The following is a 13543-nucleotide window of genomic DNA, read 5'->3' on the forward strand; positions in this document are numbered from 1 at the left end:
TCGTGCCAAATATATATATTAGCCATATTCTTACACTCCATACAAATGAGAAAATTTTTGTACTCCAAGAAAAAGAGGATATACATGCATTTACTAGAGTGAGAAGCTTTTAATGTCTCAGAACCACTTCTTTAGCAAATCATTAATGGCAAACTCAACGCCCATCTCCCTTATTAATTCAACACCAGTGGCACTAAGCATCACACCCAATGTACATATAAATATCTTGCCTTAAAGTCCGAAATCTTATAATCTAAAAGTTCTTGAAATTCACCTTTTTTTTTTTGTTTGTAAAGTAAAAGATATGGTGTTTTCTCTAGTTTATGCATTGGCTTTTGCCATTTTGTGCAGCCGTGTCTACTCTCAGGGTGTAACATTGGTTCCCGCGATCATCACATTTGGTGATTCTGTGGTTGATGTGGGAAATAATGATTATGTTCACACCATTTTCAAGGCAAATTATCCACCTTATGGCAGGGATTTCAAGAACCACGAAGCTACGGGCAGGTTCTGTAATGGGAAATTAGCCACGGATATTACTGGTATATTTAATTAATTTCTTTATATTTTCCCTAAATCTTGCCTTAATTTTAGTACATCAGTACCACATTACTCTGTATTGCATAATTTTGCGGCCAAACATGCTGATCCATAATTTTCACATACTAGTATGTATTAGTGTAGTCATTAAAATATATATATATTGCTATATGATATTTGAACTAGCTTAATTGTACAAAGTAACTTAATTTAGCTTTCCAGAGGTTATGATTTCAAGATTTTGAGTCGTTGAAAATTCAGGCATTTGCTAACGAAATGGGATATTTTTGCATTTGATTCCGCAGCTGAAAATCTTGGATTTACGAGCTACCCGCCGGCATATCTCAGTCCACAGGCAACAGGAAAGAGCCTTCTTATAGGAGCCAATTTTGCTTCCGCTGGAGCTGGATATGATGATCGCACAGCTCTTTTAAGTGTGAGGATTAACTTTTATTCATTAATTATTTATCATAATTATCATAATCAAAATTTAATTAAATATTTTAGGTCACGCCCAGATGCCAGTCTATCAAATTAAACAATATACTATATTAGCATATTTAACTATTAGTATCTGGATAACTTACTTAATTTCACATAGAAATTACTCCAAACAAATTATATATAGGGGTATACTAGTGGACTTTATTTACTGGTATTATATTATATATATTTTTGCAGCAAGCAATTTCATTGACACAACAAATACAGTACTACAAAGAGTATCAAGGGAAGCTAGCAAGCGTGGCTGGAAGCAAGCAAGCAGCATCAATTATTAAGGATGCAATATACTTGGTGTCTTTTGGAAGCAGTGATTTTGTTCAGAATTATTACGTGAACCCTTTCCTCTTCAAATCCTACACTCCTGATCAGTACTCGTCATATCTTATCGGCATCTTTACAAATACAATCAAGGTATATATAAATAAGTGTTGTTGCACCCTTTTGTTCGAGTGTGTGCGCGTGCATGAGTATATATATATGTATATATGAAAAATATACCCTGGATCCGTAAGAGAAGATTTTGAATCTTTGAATCCAAATTACAAAAGTTCATGCCGTATGTATAGGTAGATTTCAACCTAGCTATGTATAGGTAGATTTCAACCTAGCATATGAGTAATACCTCAATGATAGTTCTAATGTCTCATGATTTGTCACGTCAATAATATATAATTAATTACGTCTATATGTAAAAATACGAAGAGTTGGATGCATGATTTGGGTATTACTCATATCCTAGGATCTCATTTACCGTATGTATAATGCCGTGAGTCCTATATAAAAATCTTGTCCAATTTCATATGAATAGAATTAAGCATCCTGTTTTTTTGTAATAGTTTTAAAAGAAGTTAATGTTGTTCACGTACTATATATATCAATTGGCTTGTATATATGTTTGGAATTGGAACAGAGTTTACATGGACTAGGAGCAAGAAGAATTGGGGTGACTTCACTTCCACCAACAGGCTGCCTCCCTGCAGCAAGGACCCTGTTCGGTTTCCACGAAAGCGGCTGCGTGTCGAGGCTCAACACTGATGCTCAAGCATTCAACAAGAAGCTCAACTCGGCAGCAACACAGCTGCAGAAACAACTTCCAGGCCTCAAACTCGTTATTTTCGACATCTTCAAACCTCTATACGACATCATTTCAAATCCTGCCAAAAACGGTACCAAGAAACCAATTAGTACTCCCTCACAAGGCAATGCATTCCAAGAGTACTAATCCCGTGTTTGTTTTTGTAGGGTTCAAAGAAGCGACGAAAGGTTGTTGTGGGACTGGGACGGTGGAGACAACGACGTTGCTTTGCAATCCCAAGTCGATAGGCACCTGCAGCAACGCATCCGAGTACGTGTTCTGGGACAGTGTGCATCCGTCTCAGGCTGCGAATCAGCTTCTTGCCGATAGCTTGATCATTCAAGGGATCAGTTTAATAGCATGATCATAATGAATATATTATGTTTACTGCTTAATTCCTTGTTGTTCTCTTGATGTTGTGCTCTGTTTTTTGTTTAGTTTGTATTATTTTACGTTGTCTAAGAAGATAAGGTCGCATCTATGGGAGCTCAATTTGGTTTTGTAATAAACACGCCTATGCATGTTGTTAAATCATTGAAAGTTTATAAATAGATCATTTCTACTGAAATTACTTTTATTCAATATGGCTCACATGGTGCAAGGTGGCATGATCAGTTGGAAATCAATGAGCGTTCGAAATGATTTATATATGGCCATTTAAACCAGAACTACAGTGGAAACGATTATATAATTTCGTAAAACTATAATCAAACATATATGATTTATGATGATTTTAAATAAAAAAAACATTTTCTAGAAAATTAACATCTTGTAATTTTCTTCGTTTATTGTTTCAATCCACGAAAACGTGGAATGGAGTACTCTCCTTTAATTTTGCTCTATTTTACTATTTAAACCCCAATAATCAATCTTTTATTTTTCCAGTAAACATTCTCAATCTGTATGTGACATTCGATATTATTTTTTAAAATTTTGGTTTTTCCATTTTTTTTATTTAAAAAATAAAGAATTTTTTTTTCACATATAAAGATTCCTTCAAAAACTCATGTCTTCTTAGATTTGTAGGATTTCTCGATTCCTTAAAAAATCCAAATTCAAAATTTGTATATGAAATCTCGTTCTAACTTATCATCTATACATATATTAAAATAATTGTTGGATCTGGATGTCATGTGATCATACCCGGATCACCTACTTACGAGAAAGCAGTTATGCAGCAGAAATCGAAACCGAGTTTATAACACCAACCGGTGGAATACAACCGTCACGAAAACCCAAAGCAAAAATAGTTTTTTAAGCAATGCCTATCTAAGTTGGTTCATGTATCTTGAACTTGCTCTTGTTTGGGCCAGGGTGATCAATTTAGCTTATTGGGCCATATATTTCAATCCGGAAAAATCAAGTTCGGGAGCAGAAAGTGGTTGATGGTTGAGGGAGATAAAAAAAACACATCTCTTGAAATCAGTTGGGAGATTGAGATACATTAACTGATAGATTCAAAATTGCAGGGAAAGGGAGGGCTGTAATAAGAGGCTCAAAGAACACTGAAATAAGAGAGAAGTGTTCGTCCAAGAATTGATAGAATCAGGAAGTGTAGAAATCAACGAATGAATCTTGAGCTGTAATTCTTCTATTTGAAACTGATTTGTAATCAGATATCCATTGGTGTTTGATAATAAAAGAGGTAGCTTGTTTTCCCATGGATGTAGAACTAGTTCAAGGGTCAAACCACGTAATCACATTGTGTTCTTGCTTGATGTGAGTTGTATGCTTACATATTGTTTGTTGCTTCTTGCTGCACAATTCTATCTTGTATTTGTCTGGACTCTGTGGATTGTTGCGTTTGTTTTTTGATCTTACATAACAACTGACGTCGACTGTGGAAAATTGAAAAGGGGAAACAAAACAGATGGGAAAATATTATGAAGTTCGACATTGAGAAATTCACTATGGCATCAATGATTTTGGGTTATGCAGAATCAAGATGCATGCAATCATGATTCAACAGGGACTTCTTGAAGCTTTGAAAGGTGATGATGCTTTGACATGGGATGACAAGGAGAAAACTTAGAACATGTTAAAAGTCAGAGTGCAATTATACTTTTCTTGGGGGATAAACCACTTTATGGAAATCTTGAAGGAAACATCGGCTGCTGGGGTTTGGACTAAGTTGGAAAACCCGTACATGACTAAATCCTTAGCCAATAGACTTTATATGAAACAAAGACTGTATTCATTCAAGATCTCTGATGACAAGGGAATCTTTGAACATATTGACGAATTCATCAAGATCTTAGACGATCTTGAGAACATTGAAATCAAGTTGGAAGAGGAAGATAAGACCTTGATCCTATTGAATTCCTTGCCTCACTCTTATGAAAACTTTCGTGATGTTTTGCTCTATGGCAGGAATCAAACTATAACATTAGATGAAGTACAGTCTACCATTAAGGCCAAAGAATTACAAAGAAAATTTCAGACACACTCCCAGCCACAAAGTGACAGCCTTATGACTAGAGGTTGACAGGAGAGGAGATTTCAAAAGGGAAACATGAACAGGTATAGGTCTAAAAGTACGTCAAGACCACCCTTCAATTTGTACGATTCTATTCATTGAAGGATTTCTTAGGTCTATTTAAAGGAGAGAAGAGAAGACATACGAGATACTTAAGAGAGACGATTAGAGCAAATCAAATAAAAAAAATTATACTAAATTACTGAAAGAATTTTGGAGCTTTGAAGATCGATCGTTGAAGAATTTCTGAAGCAGTAATAGTCGTAACACGGTGTTTCCGAGTAGTATTGAAAACATTGAAGAACACGCGAGTGAAGTGTTGTTCTGAAAGTGGTTCTTTGATTTTTGTTTTTCGGCACATGTGTTTGAAACTTCCTATTGGTTTTTCTATTCTAGTTCTTACTAGTTTTAGGAAGTTATTTATTTTCTCAACTTGTTGAAAAAAGTAGGTTTTCATATACGATCACTAGTTAGTTTTTGTAAACTATTTATTTTCTATTGATTATTTCGCATAAATATTTATGCTATATTATTTTATTTAAATTACTCTAGTGTGTAGTTTGTCTTGAAGTGTTCATAACACTATGAGATAACACTTACTCAAAAAGTTATTCAAATTAATTTCTGGTATTTCTGTAATTGAGACGTCAAAACCTTTCACTTGCAACAAGAAAGTCTACCCTCTTGAAAAGGCAGCGGTAGATGGATGTTCGTATCATAGGTCGTGTTTCAAGTGCAGCCATGGTGGCTGTGTTATAAGTAGTCCATCAAATTATGTTGCACTTGAACATCAGCTCTATTGTAGGCATCACCATACTCAACTTTTCAAGCAAAAACGAAACTTTAACCGATTAGCAAAAAAATAACATGTTGAAGGGGAAAACGGAACAACCTAAGTTTGTACTGGATAAGTTACATCAATGTTAAAGTCCAATATCAGACCTAGGAAGTTTGGTTCTGAAGCATCAACTATAGAGATGCATCAAATTTTAAAGAACGACTTGGTATACGATTGTTTCTGTTTTATTTGCTGGTGATTTTCCCTTTTAATTTTGTGTTTTGATGGCGGGTACCATCACAAAATTATTGTGCTTTTTGCTGCTTGCAATATAACCGATTTGAGAGTAAGAAAATAAGATGGTTTTGTTTGAAGCTTAAAATGGGAGTTTTTGGAGTCCTTGTCTTAAAAAAAGCATGAGTTCATCAGTGGCAGGAAAATCTACATTCCTTTAGCTAAACATGTGTCTACTGAACCTCATTACAATGAAAACGACCAAACCCAACTTCAAATGCCCATTAATCGGAAACCGACTTCTCGATTCGTGTAATCCAAAATCATAGAATTTTTTCGGTAAAGGAGAAAAGGTGAAGAAAAAAGTTAACTGACCTGTTTCTTAGTTGTGCTCTCGGTGGGCTTCTCAACCATAAGCTATATGCGAGACGATGGATTACCCAACAAGGGATGACTTCTCGATTTCTTCTCTGCCAGAAGGTATGTGCGAGATGATGGATTACTCAAGGGCGAGAAGCTATGTGGGAGAGATTTTTTGGAATCAAAGGGCGGTCAAAAGAGAGAATATGAGATGAGCATGTGGCGCTTATGAGAATAGGGGTTTTGCCTCTTGTCGATTAAATACCTGGAAAAAAAACCAAAGACGGCGTACCACACGCTGTAGATGTTCTCACCACTATAGATGACGCGTCTTACGTTGTAAATAATATAGAATTAAAGAACAACGGCTTGCGGCTCGCTGTAGATATTATATTCTAGTTCATCACTATACACCACGTGCCACGCCGTAAATAGTATAATTTAACTGCCCATGGAGCAGCCTGCTGTAAATAATAGTATTCACGACGTACTTCTATTATGTGTTGTTGATATCGCGCTATAAATAATTATTTTTCTTGTAGTGGAAGTAACTTGGCTTAGATACTTATTGCGAGATTTGGGCATTGATCACCAAGAGCCAGTCACCTTATATTGTGACAATCAAGCAGCTATACATGTTGCCGCCAATCCTTTAATTTTGCATGAGAGGACAAAACACATTGAAATAGATTGCCACATTGTGCGGGAATAAATCTATAAAGGAGAAATTAAGACAGCCTATGTATCAAGTGAAAATCAGATCGCGGACATATTCACCAAGGCACTCGATCTATCTTCATTCAATACACGTGTGGGCATGTTGGGCATTCTCGACATTCACGCTCCAACTTGAGGGGAGTGTTAAAGGAAAGATTATATTTGATTTACACAATTGATTCGATTAGATGTACTTTTCATGTTGTACTTCATATAATTAGCAAAGATCAATTTAAGATTAGTTTCCTCCTACAATATTGTTACCCCGATAAAATATTTCCACCCGAGCCCGTTTATAATGGGTTTACCTAGCATAGCCCAGGGTGGTAGGGTCCAGTCCAGTCCAAAGCTATGTTGAGCTTTGTCATGACCTGGGCTGGTCATAATGGGCCGAGCTAGGTTATGCTTTAATGGGCCATGAACAATCTTTTTCTAATTCAAGTGGGATTTTGATATATACGAGATAAGCTTAGATCTTATCAAATATTTATGAGATAGAGATAAGCTTACAAAGTGACCAATGAGTGAGGAGTCCTACTCCCTAACATGTTATAATTCGACTAGGTAACTTATTCTATTTTTACTATAAATACAGGTATTATTCATTATTCACTATTCATTATTCACGCACTCATATCTCTCAGTTTTCGTATTAATCATACCTTCTGCCTTCAAGACACTGATTTAGGCATCGGAGGGGTCACGCCGAAAACACTTTCGGCACCCCTTGACCTAGTTGTTGCTTGTGCAGAACTTGGTGGTACCCGACCCGACCTGCTAAATAAAGAAATTGGGGAATCCATTCTACCAGACCGAACCCGAGGTAAAATTCCGACATCATCAAATATAATGTAATCAATTGTAAGATTTAGGAGCGTATCTTTATGTCAACGTAGTTGTATATATTTCTTGTAAGTGGTCATTGATGAATAGTACTTGAATACACACTGAAATTCACAAAGCTTCTCTTCTTTATATTTTAACTTTCTTTACAACATTCTAATAGCAACTACGCAACCAGTTAGAGTCTTAACGGCTAACAACAGTTTCCTGTCGCCTAAACTAAGATAATTTTAAATCTAAAAAGATATCTTTAAAGATTTCTATTATAATGTTGCTTTTGAGTATATAAAAAAAGCATAACTTATTTTAAAATTTAACCACTACTAGTGATTAAAAAAATTTAAAAAACAACTAATAAAATTCATTACATAATTTTATTAATACAAATTCATCTTATATATAATATGATCGGATGCCTGAATTGCTAGTTTATGTTATAAATTAATAAAACACGAATAGCACGTGATTGTGGCCAAAATAATTTAACAAAAATGTATAAAATGATGAAGAAAAAAGTAAGGAATTGATTCCGTAATTTTCTGCAGAAGAAAAAAGTAAGCTAATGAACCTCTGACTCATATAGGATGAGGTCCCCTTCGTAGTCAACCCTTTTAAAAATATAATATACGTACCTTGTTGTTCACGCGTATATATACATTTACTAATATAATATTGACGTGGTTGTTCACACACACATATACAAATACATATATATATGTATTTTATGTATATATATAAGTATATATATAAAAACCTACTGATGATTAATTATATATATTTTTTAGGGCACTACCGTACAATGCAACGAAATTTAACCAGTGGGTGGCGGAAGCGACGGCACCGGCAATCCCGACCGTGCGGTATTTGTACAAAAAAATATTGTCTCTAGGGATCAAGACTGTGATCTTAACGGGAACAAATGAAATACTCAGAGATGCAAGGATTGCAAATCTCCATAAAGCTGGTTACACTAGTTGGGAAAAGCTCATTCTCAGGTAAAAATTAAGGCTTCGTTTGAACAAGAATTTTAAAAATGTCAAAAAAACTTAACGTATATGTTTGTACAAAATTTTTATAAATCGGTTTCTTTAAAATATTTTAAGAAAATATTCTCTGAGTGTAATTTTTAAAGAGAAAATAATTATGTTTATTTTCTGGTTTCCGTCAGTCATTATTTTTGTTAGATAACTAAAATATAAAAGTTAATTATATTCATGATAATACATTATAGTATAATAATAAAATATAATATATGCTACTCATTTAGTCAATCATGTTGAGCATAAGATCTATGTTGGGAAAAAAATCTGCAAATTCAAATTTTTTATTTTTTTTCAAAAACAATTTGGGACTTAGATGCCGAATTGCATACAACTTTATCATAAATATTTACAATGTATATAGTGATTGAAATAAACCAGCGTAATTTATATTTAGTAGAAAAAATATTTAACATCTAGTGAAAAACCAGAAATCATGGAAAGCATGATCAATAGCTGAGGGGTAACCGATCAGTGAGACGACTTGGACCTTCGCTAGTACTGTTATATCTGAAATCTTATCTTGATACGACGTGTTATGTCTAAATTTTAAAATTTACTTTCATGATATACTATCTAAATTTTCATTTTAACGCGAGAGACTCACATGATCTAATCATACATATAACGTGAATTACTCTAGGTGGGATATAAAGTAACCCACGACTCAGTATACAATAATTTATGTTTAATATATTTTATATATGAAATTTAAAATCTCATTTATTTTTATGACTTGATGTTTTTTTTTTTCGAATTGGAAGAGGGGAGGCAGACATAGGTTCGCCGGCAGTGGCCTACAAATCGAAGAGGAGGACAGAGCTAGTGAGGCAAGGCTACAGAATCGTGGGCAATATCGGAGATCAATGGAGCGATTTGCTTGGGGAAAATGCAGGCAAACGGACATTCAAAGTGCCTGATCCATTGTACTACGTTGGATGATTATTACTGCATGTTATCTAATTTCCTTCATTCCATTTCAATTAATTTATCATCATGTATTTTGAGAAATTCTACTAGTTAAATGTTTCACGTTGTTGTTGTTGTTAATTTGACTACATATATATATATATATATATATATGTTTCATGTTATTCAGAAATAAATAAAAACTTCTTCTTGTTAATTTGACTACATGCATATGTTTCATGTTATTCAGAAATAAATAAAACGCTATTTTATTTTTATGTTTTTTCTTATTTAAACTAACATCTTTTGCATGCTTTGTGTGTTTGTGAATATTTTTTGAGACATTTTTGCTTTGAACTAGTTCAATTTTTACTGAAAAATTGGTACACTGTCGTGGAATAGAGACACTACAAGAACAATATATCTACAACAAAAAACAGAATTTGCGACAGTTAGAAACGCCACTCAACACGTTTTTTTCACGACAACATTTTCACCACCGCTAAATTATTTATCGCGCAATATTTAGTATCTGTTTTAAGATTTTTTTGCTAATACTGTACAAGTTTATATTAACAAACCATCGCTAGCTAGAACCTTAAAAAATATATAGCAATTCTTCACGACTGTTTCTAGGGGTGAGACTATGCTACACCTGGTGGAGCTAAGCCCTTAGATCAAGGGAGGGCTCACATGATAACATGTGGGCCCTATTGATCCAAGGGCTATGCTGCACCTGGAGAAGAACTCCAGGTGCAGCATAGTCTCACCCCTGTTTCTAGTAATGGTTTGATTGAACTGTCACCATGTGAACTCTTTTTTTTTTGAAAAGGAAACATTTTATTGATAAATAAGAGCTTCTGGACTTACAATATCACCAATATGATTTGGTGGACTCGACCAATAACTAGGATTAGCATGGAATCGGGATTCCTTTGCCAAAGCATGAGCAACCCCGTTGGCTCACCGACTAATAAAAGCAATAGAAAACTTGGTTCATGTTGCATAATACGCCGACAATCCTCTATTATAGCTCCAAATTCAGATTCATCAGTTTTTGTAGAGCCAAAGGCCTTCACAACTATTTGAGCATCCATCTCAAATATTACTCGATTGAACTTCATTCCACGAATCCATGAAAGAGCTTCTCGTAGTCCCATCGCTTCTCCTTCCTTCACCTCACATAGCCCTTCCACTATCATTGAACGATATCCAACACATTTTCCTTCAGTATCACGGACCACCATTCCAAATCCCATGATTTTGGTTTTCGTGAAGAATGCTGCATCAACATTGCATTTCAAGAAGTGAGCTTGCGGCTTTCTCCATTCTGTAGGTGTTCTTGCAATTGCATTATTTTCCTTGCCCCCTGTTCCTTTTTGTTTTATGGCCAACCAATCATAAAGGATATCCAATGCACTAAACACAGCTTGATTGCAATTGTCCATTGCATCTCTCCATAGTTTATTGTTTCTTTGTTTCCAAATACTCCAGAGCACACCTGCGAATCTTCCAACATTCACTTTATCTCCTACCGTCAGCACTTTGAAAAACAAATCCACAAAACCATCAGCGTTTTTTGCACATTGGTCAACAATATCCTTCATATTTGAATTCGTCCAGCATTCTGTTGCATATGGACATGAGACAAAGGTGTGCCATGTATTCTCCATATCTCTGTTACATATCACACACATGAGAGAGCAGCTTATTCCTCTTCTACGAAGGTTTGTTCTTGTAGGAAGACAATTTCGAGCAGCTCGCCAAAGCAGGGATTTAAATTTAGGTGGGACTTATATTTTCCATAGCTCCTTCCATTTTCCTGTGTTGTGTGATTTGCCCTGTTGCTCCACTTCCTTCATGATTATTTTGTAAGCACTTTTGACCGAGTATACCCCATCCTTTATTTGGTGCCAAATTATTCGATCTTGTCTCAAGGTTACAGGAAGTGGAATATTCAATATTTCTTGTACATCTCTGCTGTTGAAGTATTCATGCAATAATTCATGGTCCCAAGTTTGACATCCCGGAATAAAGAGCTCGTTCACCTTCATTCCAATCATTTTTGGGTTAACAGGAGTTGAGACAAAGAAGTTTGTATCATCTCGCAACCAAGTGTCCTTCCATACATCGATGTTATGACCTGTCCCAACTTTCCATCTACAACCTTTATTTAGCACCATTTTTGCGCCCCAAATGCTAAGCCAAGTGAAGCTTGGATTATGACCAAGTTTTGCACTTAAAAGCATCCCTCTTAAATAATAATTGGCTTTGAAAATTCTACTGATCAATGCCTTTGGAGATGTAAGAAGCCTCCATCCTTGCTTCCCTAATAATGCTAAGTTAAAAGCTTGCAAGTTCCGAAATCCTAGCCCTCCTTCATCTTTTCGGACACACATATGCTGCCAATTCAACCATGTGAACTCTAGATCTAAGATGATAATATTCTTGCCATGGCTTAATTTAAACGTTACATATATGGTGACGGATTAATTTTTTAAATTAAATCATCGCCAATATGAGACAGCTTTTTCAACTGGTGCCACAAATTTACCAACGGTTTCAGTCAGTAAAAGAAAAACTTAAAACAACAACACTCAAAAGACAACGGTTTTTCATAAAACCGTTGTTTCTTTTTTTTTAAAACAACAAAACCGTTGTTTCTTTTTCTCATTTAACAATATTTTTAACTAAAACTGTTGTCTTTGAGCATTTTTTCTTATACCGTTGTTTTTGAGGGATAAAAGACAGAGATTTTTAAAAATTGTTGTCTATGAACAATTTATTGGGGGCTACGAAAACATTTTTTGTCAACCATTGTGTATTAGCATTATTTAAAGTATAAAAGACAACAATTTAATAAACCGTGAAAAGGGTGTCTGCCTTCGACATGTTGTGAAAAACAAAAAGGATATCAGATGTTAAAAAGTGTCATCTCTAGGTGTACGTTGTCAATACTTGAGACAACGTGCATCAAAATAATTTAAAGCGTAAATAAAACAAATAATTAAATACTCGAGAATAATTATGCATAAGTACCAAGTACTTGTACGATGCATCGGGACGAAAATATTCACTAGAAAAGCTTCAACCTGTTTTACAAAACTCAATACTAGTAAATATGATGAAAAATCAATTTTCTCAAAACATGGATAAAATAAACACCACCCTACAAATAGACAAACGTCATAATAGTAAAACCAATACGGTGTCGATCCCAGTTGCCAAAATTAGAGAGACACAAAAAGGTCTTCGACCCACACTGTAGCAAGTGTTATCTCCAAGTGCTCTCAACACTCCAAGGAAACACGGGAATCCAGCGACGATGGATGTAAAAATCTTCGACCTCCTTCAATGCTTCAAAGCTCTTGATTTTTCTTCTTAGGCATTTGTCAATTCTTAAATGACTCTCTCTGGTTTTCTCGCTTCACGTTTCTAGATCTGCACTCCCTTGTTTATAAGTGTATCAATCTTATACTTAAAATGTAGTGACCGGTTCCAGAATCACTAACAAATCAAAGCTTAAGCATGCAAAAAATATCTTAAAGCAATAATCAGTAAAACCAGCGGAAACTAAAAATGATACAGCTAAAATCTCCGATGGAATGCAGCCGGTACTGAAATTAAGTGTATCCAAATGTTATAAAATCCCTTCGAATAACAGTACTAAAAATCCACTAATAGAAACCTGGTACGTAACAAATCCAACCCTACTGCAGCTCAATGACTGCTACCTCCCGGTCCGTCTAACATAAGCCTTGTCCCGTAGAATGGGGTGTCTGAAACCAAAAACAGAGGACGTGAGCTAACAATGCTCAGTACAAAATTATGAGTATACACATGCCATGAAGGCTAATGCAAATGAAAGAGTACCGAAAATCTTTCACGGTAGAAAGTCTTTCTCAAACAGTAGGCACCATTGTATGCAATACACTGCGTTGTCACATCAGGAGGTACTCCCATACCATAAGAATAAATGGACAAAAGTAACCAGATCTGAATCCATGGAATCCATCCACATATAACTCGGGGCTGAGCAACCCCTCTACTGGTAATATCAAGGTATA

General features: G+C 35.1%; 2 protein-coding genes across 2 annotated transcripts; one reads left to right on the top strand and one right to left on the bottom strand.

Annotated features, from left to right (window-relative positions):
- Positions 1-224: 224 nt before the first annotated feature.
- LOC140882892 (GDSL esterase/lipase APG-like) lies at positions 225-2670 on the top strand. Its single transcript, XM_073289134.1, has 5 exons — positions 225-542; positions 846-976; positions 1222-1455; positions 1955-2210; positions 2287-2670. Exons 1-5 carry the CDS (start codon positions 305-307, stop codon positions 2481-2483), a joined length of 1056 nt encoding a protein of 351 aa, XP_073145235.1. The 5' UTR covers positions 225-304; the 3' UTR covers positions 2484-2670.
- A 7672-nt stretch (positions 2671-10342) lies between these two features.
- On the bottom strand, positions 10343-11149 carry LOC140877476 (uncharacterized). The gene has a single exon (XM_073281012.1). It carries the CDS (start codon positions 11147-11149, stop codon positions 10343-10345), a length of 807 nt encoding a protein of 268 aa, XP_073137113.1.
- Positions 11150-13543: the final 2394 nt, after the last annotated feature.

Source organism: Henckelia pumila, chromosome 2 (assembly GCF_033568475.1).
Source record: "Henckelia pumila isolate YLH828 chromosome 2, ASM3356847v2, whole genome shotgun sequence".
NCBI lineage: Eukaryota > Viridiplantae > Streptophyta > Magnoliopsida > Lamiales > Gesneriaceae > Henckelia > Henckelia pumila.